Source organism: Nicrophorus vespilloides, unplaced genomic scaffold, assembly GCF_001412225.1.
Source record: "Nicrophorus vespilloides isolate i.1.1-1 unplaced genomic scaffold, Nicve_v1.0, whole genome shotgun sequence".
Taxonomy (NCBI): Eukaryota; Metazoa; Arthropoda; class Insecta; order Coleoptera; family Silphidae; genus Nicrophorus; species Nicrophorus vespilloides.
This window is the reverse complement of record NW_017096399.1, coordinates 1-13,001: the sequence shown is the minus strand read 5'-3', so window position 1 is coordinate 13,001 and position 13,001 is coordinate 1. Positions and strand designations below refer to the sequence as shown.

Below are 13,001 nucleotides of genomic sequence, written 5' to 3'. Positions count from 1 at the left end.
AATACTTGCTGAATTCCCCAAACATTCAGCTTTCATATGCATCTTTCTGATTCATTCTATGCTATTATAGTTTTCGAGAAAATCAATGAAATGTGAAAACAATGCTTTTTCGAATCTATAATCGCATGTAATTCAATTAGATTTTGTTTCTTTACTTCTTTTAACAAAAAATATGTATTATGAAGATCAACTAATTGGTATGGTTGTGGGAAATGGAGAAATCATGCAAATTTCATTTGTATTCTGCTCTAGGTTGAGTAAATTTATTTAGCGTAAAAATAATGGTTTCGAATAACAAAAAAGATAACGTGTTAGAATTATTATCCATGTATTTTTAATATTGTAAGTAAATTGGCAAATACAAAACAAAACTACACATATACATAGTTGTGATCTCTACACAAGTGAATATTTTATTTATACATAGCATAGGTACACAAAGATAATTTAATTTATTAATTAATAAACCTAGCATCATATTTATAATATATAATATAAGTTTTGATGTGTGGTCTACGCATTTTACATAGCTGAGTGTGTTGGGGGGTGAGGGGGACCGAACGAACGATTGCCGACAAAACAACAACGCGACATTTATATCTAATGTCTTAATTGTGTTTGAATCTCTCTCTGTGTCTCAGTCTGCGGAGCACTCAATCCGCACTTGCTCTCAGGGAAGAAAACTTTCCACGCGATTCTTAACGCATCGACTTACTGGAAGGAAAATTCACCCCAAAAAAAAAATACTTAAGAAAAAAAGAGGAGAGACGAATATGAGCAGTGCGGACACGCGCGCACCCAAACAATCGCAGGATCATAAACCAAACACCAAAAAAAAAAGGGAAAAAAATACAAAATATAATAATAATAATAATTAAACACCTCAGTCGATGAGACCGTACAAATTTTAGGTAAACTTAACATTTACCCAGAAGGAAACTACATCTTACGCGAATTGATGGAACTAGAACAATCGATTGAATTTTGTTTCTTTGTTTTGTATTATAAAAGAGATTTCAAGTGTTTTCGTGTTTATGTGTGTGTGTGATCCGGTATGGAAACAGAAAGAAAAAAAAATACCTGAAAAGCCTTCACGTACATTATATCATTATATTTACAAGATTTCAATTATTGTTTGTCTGTTTGTATTATCATATTAATTATTATTTTTTTTGTGTGTCTGCTGAGAAAAGAACGCACGAAATAATTAAAAAAAAAATAAAATAATTACATACATATTTGTGTATATATATTTATACATACATAAATATCTTTGTTTTAGTATTATTCCGCCTCCACTGAAAACTTCGCCTCATTGTAATCATGTTAAAAAAAACGCACATTATTTTTTAAAAAGAAAAAACCCTCAAAAAAAAAACTAAAATAAATTAATCGTTTTTTTTTATTATTAATTAATTTTTCTTCAAGTTATGTAAAAGAACGAAACTTCTTTATATAAAGCACACGTTAAAAATTGGGCAAAAATAAAACTAAAAGTCCATATATTCTTCGCCGGAAAAAAAAAACACATCGAAATAAATAAAAGAAGGTAGTAACTAAATATATCAAAAACCGAAATAAACCGAACCACTGTTTGTTTGTTTGTTTGGGGGGGGGAGAGAAAAAATATTTATAAACAGAACATTTAAATTTAAATAAAAAAAAATAATAATAATAGTAACTGAAGTTTTCATCAATTAAAAAAAAGAAATAATAATAATAATTAATAAGTAGTAGTGGTTTCTTTGCATTCAACGGTCGTCCTTCATATTCAAAGCGAAGTGATCAGGGTTTTTAGCAAAATTGTTTTCGAGTTTCATTCTTCCTTTCCGCTATTGTTTTCTCTTTTTTTTTAATATATAATATTTTTTTTGTCTCGCATTTGTTATGTTTGTTTTTTTTTGTTTGTTTGTTTTGCGGTAGCTTCCCTTATGATTGGTTCCAGTAAGAATTTGGATAACCTTGTTTCGCGCCAGATTTTTGCTGATTACTCGCCTGAGTCCTTTGGCCGGTGCTATTGCCGGAATCCTGAAACACATACAATTACCCATACACTCAATTAACGTAACTCTCCACGACATAGAAAAAAAAAAGCAGCTCTACTAGTTTAAGGAAGGAAAAAAGAGAATATTAAAAATACGGAGAACAATCGCATAATATAACAGAAAGAAGCGAACGAAATGAATATCAATTACTTTAAAAAGCGACAGTACTAACGGATTAGCAAAAAGAAGAAAAAAAACATTAGTGCGTTATATAATTATTGTAACACTCAAGAATATTTTGAATTTAAGTTTTTGCTGCTATATGTGAAGATATTATTGTAATTTTAAATTGGTTGAAGCACGGCATTGTGTGTGACTTACCATGCGTCGGCCTTGGTGCCGCACTTCCATCTACAAGCAAAACAAAACCTGGATAACCAAAGAAACAAAGAACATGCTCTTCAGCAAGTGTAGTAGAGAATAAAATCTAATTTAAACTAACCGCTAAACAGTAGTCTCTATAACCTAGTATTAAATATACTCAAAAGTGCAATTCGCATGTGGAAAAATATACTTGATTTTATAAATATATAACAATGGGACGTAACAGTGTACTATATTAGTATTCTCTATACATTTACTTATACTCGACGTTGCGGTATTACATAATCAACTATTGAAACTCACTAATTGCATGCTTGCCTTAAAAAATTCATCTTAATATATCCAGAAGTGTCATTTAATTTCTGCAATATTTATTGGAAAAAACTCACTTTATTATTAACTATAAAGAACTTCTACTAATTTCAATGATTTTCTACATAAACTATATAAATTATTGCAAATATTTGGAGAATTTCTGAATATAACGTTACTTTTTTAAATATCTAAAGAATTGCAAATAAATTGGAAAATATGCATTAAAAAAAAATCTAATAGACATGCAAATATAAAATTTAAATAATAGATCAAAGCTATATAAAATAAGAGCTTGTTAGACAAATTGAAAAGTTTAAAATAAATTCAACGATGTTTATCTGAGGGGGAGGGGGGATTCAATAATTTACCTGATGCAAAGGTTGGTGTATCAGCTGAGTCGAATGTTGCTGATGTGGCATTGTTGGGATGTACATCTGCGGTCCGTACCCTGTGCCGCTCGGTGCCAACGCGCTTTGACCCAAAGCACCAGTGAAAGGCGGAGGAGTTCCTGAATGGAAACCCTGCTTCTCGTACGACTGTAAAGCAACGAGACGTTTCAAAAATCGTGTACATTTTTGGCATAAAACAATATTTTTATATAAATATTGTATAATCAGTTTGCCGAATCATCTAATGAGTGTATTACCAAATCCAATAAAATTAATTTGCTGTCGACAAAAAACTTGTCGAACGCGAGAGCAAGCTAACTTTTGTGAAAAACGGTGGCACTCTCAGTCTCGTCATCGAATCATCATATTATTAATTCATAAGAATAGGGAAATGTAAAAGTTCCAGATTTTGGTAGAAAACTTACATTTACTTTTCCTAGTGCCGTATGGGATTTTCCGTACATAGCGCTCATCGCATCGTTTGCGGCATTTCCAGTCGTTGAAGCGTTCGCTCCTGCTCCCTTTGCTGGACCTTGTGTATTTCCCACGTATCCGCCCTTATTATACTCTTGAGATTGGCTCAACGTGTCGTAACCGGACGTATAACTGGAACCGTAAGTACCTGGCTTCGGATACTGGGCACTATTACTGGATCCATGAGCATTGGTACCAGTTGGTATTTGCTAAAATAACATTATTAAACGTATAAAATTACATGTTACAACTTTTACTGTTTATTATAGAAATGTTTTTTCTTTGAAATATTGCAATTTTCGTTATTTTATAAATTATTTAAAATTTGAATAAGATAAAATTTAAAAAAGAACATGTAATTAATATGTACCTAGTTTGCATGCAAAATCGATCAATACAACAAGGCCAAACAAAATAAGATGGTGGTGGTGGTAGTAGTTGAGAATAATAGAAAGTGCTTTATGTACTTACGGAAGTGTAGACGGCACCGAATTGATAGCTTGGTTGCATAGGGTTGTAGGGCGCAAAGAAGTAAGGTCCAGTGGTCCCCGCGAGCATGGGCTGCGTGCTGGTCTGCGTCGATGGAACCGGACTGGCGTTGCTGTCCGTCCTCGTGAATCGGCCATCGGAAAGGGAGTAGTTTCCTTCCCGCAGCGTCGTTGTCGGCGTCTGGTAACTCATCTCATAGAACGGTGTCGTCTGCGCGCACAAAACCACACCGGTCACTCATCCACCGGCCACCACACATATATAGATAGAGAGATGGGACACAAAGAAAACATCGCAGCCCCCGCGGAATTATTATGCATTTTTCCATTTGAAATAGCCATCGATCTTTTCCGACTTGACTTGACTTTTAATGACATTTAATGCGCCTTTTTAGTGCGTGTTAGACTTGTGTACAATTCCTTCTAGACATGACGGGTGAGTGAGTCAGGTGAGCTTTGTAACACGAACTGTTATCCACACATATCATACAACATTCACACAGCAAAATGATACAAGCGAATATACGCATCTCAGTTTGATCAAAAGGCCTCGCAACTCGATTACGGCTGCAAGCCACATATGCTTATATCATATATCATGGGTGGTGTTAGCATTGTGTAGTCATTAGTAAACATTAGTCATATTATATGAATCGTTGTTACGCCTTTTGATCAAAATTAAACATTCACTAGATATTAACACCTTTCATGGAGACAATTTCGACTACATTCAAATGTTAACATCACGTATATATTACATATAAAAAAAAGCATTTAAAAAACAATAGAAATTGAACATTACAACTTACTCATAATATATTATATAATCTTCTATAATATATTCTATAAGAACATTGTAAATGTGCATTTCCACCATTCACACACAAAAAAAAATGCGAACATAAAATATCCTGAATCCGTGTAAGGAACAGTAAGATATAGTAAGCAAAAGAAAATCATTCAAACATATTTAGGACTTTAAGCAAAATAATGAAAAATGAATTTATACTCAATACCAATTTCCATAAAAAGCAAAAAGCACAAGTAGTTATACATAATATAGAGAATTGTTAAATTTCTATAGTGTCTTACCATGTGAGGTATCCTCTGCTGCATCATCTGCATTTCCTCGTATGAATACATGGGAGGTTGGAAATATGGCATTTGACCCATGATGTATTGCGTGCTCATCACTGGAGCAGCACTTGGTGGTATGTTGGATACTACACTACTCTTCGCTGAAACAAATAACAAATAGAATCGGAACTTCTCGTTAATTGTAAATATATGTACCCAAAGTAGTGTTGGCTTTGGTCACGGAGGTTGTCGTTTGCGTCAATGCAAGCCCGGCAGTTGATGATGTCGTCGTACCGGACACGCTACTAGTTGCAGCCGTATTATTATCATAACTGCCAGACGTATCTTTGACCAATTTGTGGTTGGAATTGTATGAATTATATTGCGCAGATGGTGCGTTGCTGCTTCCACTATAATTTGTACCGCTATTTAGTCCAGTATTGGCACCATACACTGATTGACTAGCATTCTGCTGGTAAGCCTGATTGGAGGTAGGGTAATTGTTTGCTTGAGATATCGAGGGGAAAGCAGCTCCTCCACTACTGTTACCAGCAGTTGGTCCAGTACTTGCGTTCGCAGATTGATAAGAGTTTGTGGCTGCATACGTATTTTGGTACGCAGATCCTCCAGCATTTACACTTTGTGAATTATATGCGGACGCATCACTGTTCGTATAACTGTTAACAGCTTGTTGCTGCTGAGCTACGTACGAACTCGTCGTCTGCACGCCGCTATTGTAATTGGAAGACGCCGAACTGTACGTCTGATTTTGATAGGACGTTGATTTGGCAGCGGCAGGATACGAGTTGTACGTACTTGGTTGAGAATACGATGATTCCTGTTTCATGTCCATACTACCCGTGGGAACACCAGCCGCAGCAGAGGTTGCATTGGTAGCACGTTGTTGTTGTTGTTGCTGCTGCTGCTGTTGGGTTACAGTCGTCGAATTGTAGTCATTCGTTTGTTGAGTGGGAATGGTGTCTGTACTCGACAAGTTCTGTGTCAATGCCGAGCTAATACTGTTTTGTGCACTAGGTTTCTGAGGCGAGTACGCATCCAAAGGCGATGATGTCGTAGTATTTTGCGCGTTGAGATCTATGTTACTGTTCTGGCCAGCCGACACAGTACCATCCAACGGTGTTGCATTTGAATACTTCGATTCCGACACTCCATCGAATGAACTATCAGACATCATATCCATGGCTCCGAATTGCAGATCTAAATAACCAATACTACTATTCAAATCTCCAGGCATCTCGACTGCACTAGCTGGAATCTGCAGAAGCGAATAATTACATGATTACTATTGAATGCGATTGTAAAAATATATTATACCTTTGAAGGAGGAGGTACCCTCGCCCTTTGAGTTTTAGTCCTCACTGGCGGTTGTTGTTGTTGCACAACAGGCACTGGCTCAGGATTGCCATAAGATCCACCGTAGGCGGCAGTTCCATAGGCGTTCGTGGACTGGTACTGTTGATTACCATAACCACCAGCGGACACTTGTTGGGGTTGCTGTGGCGGTGGTGCTTGTTGTTGACCACCATACTTCGACATATCAGTAGCACTGTTTTGCTGGGTTAATTGACTGAAGTATTGGGTTTGGGCGGCGTTCAAAGCTCCAGTTAGGGTCACTGGAGAAGTTTGAACAGTCTGTATCTGAGCCAAAATATCCATATTCTCTTGGAGACTATTAATCAAATTGGCAGAATTGTCCATCGGCGTTGTCCCTAATTAACAAATACAATTATTAGTGTTATCCTATATATATATATTCTTGTTGTTGTTGATATAACGTTATAAAGATCAGTCTGCCTAAATAATCTTAGAGATATAGTAAGGTTTTTCCGCAATTGTTACATACAAAGAACATGCATTATAACATACAGAAAATACGTTAAAATATCCTCAGTCTCGTCATCGAATCATCATATTCATTATAACAATAATTAAATTTAAGTTTTCTTTTTAAAAAAAATAATTCAAAAATTACCTATTTTTGGTTCCGGTTCAGCGATGGTTTCAGGCGGTTGACTTGGCGTGAACACCTTCGTCTCATCCAAAGTGCCACACCATTCGTCCGCACCAGGAAACTCGTCCCAGTTTTCCTCGGTGTGATTCGATGGATTGTTGGAGTCCCATTGGTGAGAATTATCCCACGTTTCCATCGGCCGACTGTTGTTGAAAGTACCACCGGCGCCGCCGCGACTGCTGCGTGGAGGATACCTGCCTCCAGCACGACCACCGCCTCTACCACGCCCACCACCGCCTCCTCGCGTAGAACCGCCGACACGTCCACGTCGATCGCGTCCACCATCCTCCAAGTTACGCTCGTTTTCCTATAATAACATAGATGTAATAAGAAACCCCGGTACGTCTCACAATGTATGTCATAAATTAGACATTACAAATCAAATCAGTTTGCCAGTATGCATCTTCGACCCAAAAATCATACGTTCTCTCTTCGAAACGAAATGTAAAAAACTCACATATTATCGTTTTGAAAAAAGAAAACTTCAATTTAAGGATCTATGTCTCGTCATCGTTTCATCATTTTGATTGTAGTGTTTAACAGTTAGACCTCGATTAACATTAACAGACTTAATAGTTAATTAAGTCTGTCTTTTGTTGCACCAATGTCAAGTTATTAGTATATTTAAAACAAAATATAATTAACTAACTGGATATGAAAATATAAGTCCAGAACTAACTGTTTTTTTTTTCTTTCTTCATGCTTAATTATGTATGAATTATTTACTTGTTTCTCACGACCCCTCCATCCACGACTGTCGTTGTGTCTACCGTGAAGACGCTGTGGACCACCGGCTTTGTTTCGCGCCTTATCTTTGTCGGCGCCGCCTCCGCTATGTGCTTGTGCTTCGTTCCAGTCGTCGCCGGTGCCACCAGAAGTCCCACCGTCCGCTTTCTGATCAGCCTTGCTGCTGGACTGCTGCCTGCTCTTCTTTTTCTTCACAGTGGTTTCCCATTCATCCTGCCCATCGATAACACACAAACAATCAATAAAGATAACACGATGAACATTTAAAAAAAAATATAGCTTTCACATACCTGATCTTCTATTTCGAAAAGCATATTCACAGCACTGTCCAAGTCATAATCACATTCGTGCAGAGCTAAGCACACCTGCTCCTCAGATTTCTGGGTGAGTTCAATGATCTGACGGATTTTTAACTCATTGGCCTTGGCGGTGCTATCGCCTCCACCCCACACACTCGCTGGCTGCTGTTTGTGATTATCACCGGAACTTCCCTTGCCACCACCTCCGGACTCAGCCGATTTATCCATTTTGTGCTGTGCCTGTGTCTTGTCTTGCCCTTTCGAACCTTTGCTTCCACCCCGAGAGGCGGTTCGATTACTCGAACTCATCTTTACACTATGTACAGGTTAGTTATTTACAACGATTCTGAAACACAAATAACCACTATTAAGACCCAATGCGATGACTCTACAATGCTTTGTTGAAATTTGATGATTAATCAGATTGCCGAAAATAATCTTCGCACTGTTTTATACTTGTATTTGGTATGTGAGCAAGAAGTACGAAAAACTCATAAATCAAAGCATCACCAAATACATTCTAAAACAGCACTCATTCTCGTCATCTTATCATCATTTGTGTCGCCTTCTACTGCTCAATAAATACATAATATATGACACATACACTCATTGTTAGTTCACTGCCGTAGGTAAAGGTAATTAATGAAATATTCCTAGATAATGTGTATGTAATATTTCCGGTGGATGGAGCGAATTTTGGATAACGCTTAGGGAAGAACACGTTTTATAGGTTAAAAATGCGCCTTTAAATGGGTAAACACGGAAATAATAAGTGCATCCTCGAGATTTCCGTAGACGAGATCCGATCCGAGGACGGACTGCGTTCACGCCTTCAAACGAAGGATTATATATGGAGTTTATTTTGATGAGCAATCCTTGGGCGACAAAAAAAAAATGTAACCTATGCTAATGTGGCGTCGCGGATGAAAAATCTTGGAAACCCGAGTCTAGTGTGTGGAAAATGCCGCCATCGTCGCGAACGAAAAGCGCCCGGAGGTTTTCTCGTCGACGGGAAGATGGAAATGCAGAGAGGATTTAAAATAAAAACTTACATTATCCGCATCCAGAAATAGAACTAAAACGACGGTGCAGGCAGCGGCCCTGACTGTATGAGTGTACACGAAAACGAACGCGAATGAATAAGCGAGAATGTGTGAGTGAGTCCGTTGTTCATGTATATGTCTGTGTGTGTATGTATGGACGCGTCTGAGATTGTGTGTGTGTGTGTGTGTTGCAAGCAAACACTGGATGGATGAGAGGAACTACAACACACAGCTCGGAAAAAATGATGGAAGGGCTCTTGGCCAAAAACTGGGCTTCAAGACACACCGAATTCAACGTTAACTCGTCGACGTTCCTCCCTTTTTTTTTTTGTACACGAAACAACAATTATTCTAAATGATTAAAGAAGTTTTGAGGCCATACCTGTAAAAGCCGTGATACACAACGCAGCTCTCGTATTAGTCACGTGACAATCTCTCGGTCAAAATGGCCGGCGCGCATCGACGCACCAGCGTTGCCAACGTAACCAAATTTACTTTCAATTCGACATCCATCCAACTTTCTTCAACAGTTACATAAGTCACAAATTGCGAAACGAAAACCCTCCCCTGAACCGCATGCATTTACTGCTGATCGCACGCGAAATATCGATTAAATCAATTAAATTAACGTAACGCCGCATATTTTATAAAATACCTTAAGAGCCTTCAGGGAAAAAAATATGGTTATACATTGGTAACGTGTTACAACGGAATGGGCAGATAAAAATTGTTATCGTCCTAATGATAATTAGAAAGACTTCGCCTTGGATTGAATACATTAATAGGAGATACCAACTTGATATTTTCATTCGAAGATAACTTCGGTGCATTTCAGTTGAAAATTTTTTTTTTAGCAACATTAACCTTAAATTATAACTCGAAATCCAGCTGAAAATGTTGTCTCCTGCTAGTGGTACCGGACAATTCTATGCGAAATCAGCGAAAATCATTAGATTTGTACGTTATGGATGCACGAATCGGCCCTTCTTTCACATAGTTGTTACCGAGGTACGAAAATATTCCTATTATTACATATTATTAATTCTGCTGAAAGTATCCCATTTCCTGTACATTTATTAGTATTTTTGTATTGATACTTTAGTAAAATATTACTAGAATTAGTATACTTTAATACCAATTTAATAAGATAAAATGATCTAAAAACGGTTATTCTGTTATTTAAATTTTAGTATATTCAAACATTTATTAAATCAGTATATGAACTAACTATTATATCAAGAAAGTATACAACTTAATTTTTTTTTATATTGAACAGTTATAGTTATGAATTTGTACTTTTTTATATAAGTTTTTAAATACGTATATTTCATTAATAATTTATTGCACACATAATACAATGACTGCAGTCTTTTCGCGCGATATTTTTTTATTTAATGACTATTCAGAGATACTCATGATAATTTCGATGTTTGTAGTCACAAATCTAAGAAATTTTAGTAAATATTCAATATTTTAAATAAAGAAAGTTTCAATTTATTGAGTAAATAAATACATTTGAAATCCATAAAATTAAAATATTGATATTGAAAACTGTTATATATGTATGTTCAATATGCAAATCATAATGATATTGTTACTATTTTGGAATGCATTAATGATTACTCACTCGTGTGCATTCGTTGCAAAATCCTATCGATTACATAATATCAAAGCAAGAATGTTGTTAACTGTACGGAAATTGGAATTCTGGACACAGTGGAATATTGTTTGTTGTTGCTTTCATGGAGTCTCAGTTGTAGGAATTACATAATTCAATTGATTTTACATAACTTTATTTGTTACTTGGTCGATTTAAGATTTATTTGAGACTATGCTCATCATATTTAGACTATGTTCATCTTATTAAGGTTTTTACAAAGTTAATTCTTATTAATACGAGGTGAGAGTTGTGATCGGGAGTAGGGTTTGTATGATTCCCAAAGTGGTCTATGACAACCTGCAAGGGGTCTACGTCAGCGAAAAAAAAATTTGGAGGTCCATGAAAGACATATACATTATTTAGTTGCTAAAAATTTGAGCGTTAGATTGTATGAATCTCTTCAATTAGTCATTGAAGCAACGCGTTGAATACTTTCATCAATTACTCCTTCACCAAGATTTTGTGCACTTTTTGAGACTATTTTAGAATTTCTGGATACTAAAGATAAAAATAAATTTGATTAAAACAAAGTCCATCTTATCAGACGTTTCTTGCCAGTGTTAAACTAATGAAGCAAAATATTGGACGTGGCTAATTTTCCCCAGTTCCCCAATTTGTCACAGACAAACTGCCAGGAAGAGGACGTTTCAACAACCTACGTTCAACATTTAAATGCCCTCTATTCAGATTTAGAAACTAGGTTTGAGGACGTTTTGACTATGGTAATACCACCGTGGATAATTAACCCATATGGTGACATAGAAGAAACGAATGTCATAATACAAGAGGAACTGACTGAACTAAGTACAAACGAAGAACTTAAAATTCAGTTTAAAAACGGATATCTTCAATTCTGGCTTACTTATTCTGTATTATGAAATGTAGCAAGGAAATTTTTAATTTCCTTTCCATCGTCATACCTAGTGGAAAGCTGTTACCAATCTCCTAACGAAAAAAAAAGAAACAGACTGGACATCATTAGCCCAGGAGATTTTAGATTAAACCTTACAAAATTGACGCGAAATATTGATAATTTATTATTAAAGCATCAGGTTCATCCTTCTCACTAAAAACACTTACTTATTGCTTAGTTTATTTTATGTTACGTATATTTTATATAACAGAGACAAAAAATTATTTTGAGTAGTTTTAATTTATATATATAAAACTTAACATCTGTTTTTACTTTAAGTTTTTAACACTAAACTTCACTACAGTTAGAAATTTACAAAAAAATCAATATCAGGTAAGTAGGGGGTCTACGACACAAACAAGTTTGGGAACCTCTGGTATATATTGATGGTTTTGTTTATTATAAGACCGGGACAAAATCCTATGCATTTGTTGCATTATATGAAAAAGATGATCGATTACGATTGTACATGTAATGATCATTAAGTGTTTATAATTAGGACTTGAATTCGGAGTAAAGGTATAGAAGTATCGATGGGAATGTTTACGCTTGGTCCCCTTTGTTTATATTAAAGTGTATCGAACTGGAATCACGGTAGAGATTCCTTTATACTTAAGTTTATATAATAATGCGACTAAGAGACGCCGTGGATGTCTCTAGTTCGTTAATACACTATATTAACAATAATAATGGTTAGACACAACAACACTTATGATTTATAACGTGCTTGTTTTGAGTAGGGAGATTGACAGTTGTTGTCTGTAGTATTTTATTTTGTTGCTACTTCTCGAAATTATAATGAAAACATTATAAATGCTTGAACAATTATATAAAAACTGTATATTTACTTTTAGTTGCAAATTAGCTACTTAACTAATTTAACTAATTTGTATCTTTTTGTTGTAAAACTTATTCAAATACATATGTTTCGCCGCAAATAAGAATATGCATATTTAATGGAAACACTCATTAGAATATGAATACAAAATATTTGTTTATATACACTAATGTATATAAACAAATATTGTATTTAGTAAACATCTTTAAAAAAAAATATTTCAGTTCGTTTGAAAATCAATGTTATTTTATCAGGTCAAAAGAGGTCAGCACATGCCTGTAATCGAACAGTTAGGTGCCTTCGATCCAATTCCGAATCAAAACAACGAGAAACTGGTATCGTTGAATTTGGAAAGGA

At 35.6% G+C, this 13,001-nt stretch overlaps 2 protein-coding genes across 6 annotated transcripts; one reads left to right on the top strand and one right to left on the bottom strand.

The window, feature by feature from the left end:
• Nucleotides 1–1,678: 1,678 nt before the first annotated feature.
• On the bottom strand, nt 1,679–9,711 carry LOC108556940 (protein lingerer). Of its 5 annotated transcripts, none has more exons than XM_017913289.1 (12): nt 9,616–9,711; nt 8,182–8,536; nt 7,871–8,104; nt 7,106–7,451; nt 6,448–6,842; nt 5,329–6,388; nt 5,128–5,273; nt 4,019–4,246; nt 3,499–3,756; nt 3,053–3,220; nt 2,367–2,396; nt 1,679–2,028 (listed from the first exon to the last, which is right to left on the bottom strand). In XM_017913289.1, the coding sequence occupies exons 2-12, from the start codon at nt 8,497–8,499 to the stop codon at nt 1,930–1,932; spliced, it is 3,282 nt and encodes a 1,093-aa protein (XP_017768778.1). In that variant the 5' UTR covers nt 8,500–8,536; nt 9,616–9,711; the 3' UTR covers nt 1,679–1,929. The 5 variants fall into 5 exon arrangements, with proteins under 5 accessions (XP_017768778.1, XP_017768780.1, XP_017768779.1 ...); XM_017913291.1 differs by having other exon boundaries at nt 4,019–4,216; XM_017913288.1 differs by lacking the exon at nt 9,616–9,711 and adding an exon at nt 9,243–9,542 and having other exon boundaries at nt 1,930–2,028.
• Nucleotides 9,712–10,039: 328 nt separating this feature from the next.
• Nucleotides 10,040–12,998, top strand: LOC108556939 (probable 28S ribosomal protein S16, mitochondrial; the record flags this gene model as incomplete). Its single annotated transcript, XM_017913287.1, has 2 exons — nt 10,040–10,241; nt 12,899–12,998. Coding segments are annotated over exons 1-2 (214 nt in total), but the record flags the coding sequence as incomplete, so codon positions are not given.
• Between the last annotated feature and the right edge of the window lie 3 nt (nt 12,999–13,001).

Bases quoted from the DNA above. Each gene is read 5' to 3' on its own strand.
- LOC108556940 (XM_017913289.1), bottom strand. From the start codon at position 8,499: ATGAGTTCGAGTAATCGAACCGCCTCTCGGGGTGGAAGCAAAGGTTCG. The intron at 7,452-7,870 runs GTAAATAATTCA...ATGTTATTATAG, and splicing joins GGAGGGGTCGTGAGAAACAA to GAAAACGAGCGTAACTTGGA. The intron at 6,389-6,447 runs GTATAATATATT...TCGCTTCTGCAG, and splicing joins GGGTACCTCCTCCTTCAAAG to ATTCCAGCTAGTGCAGTCGA.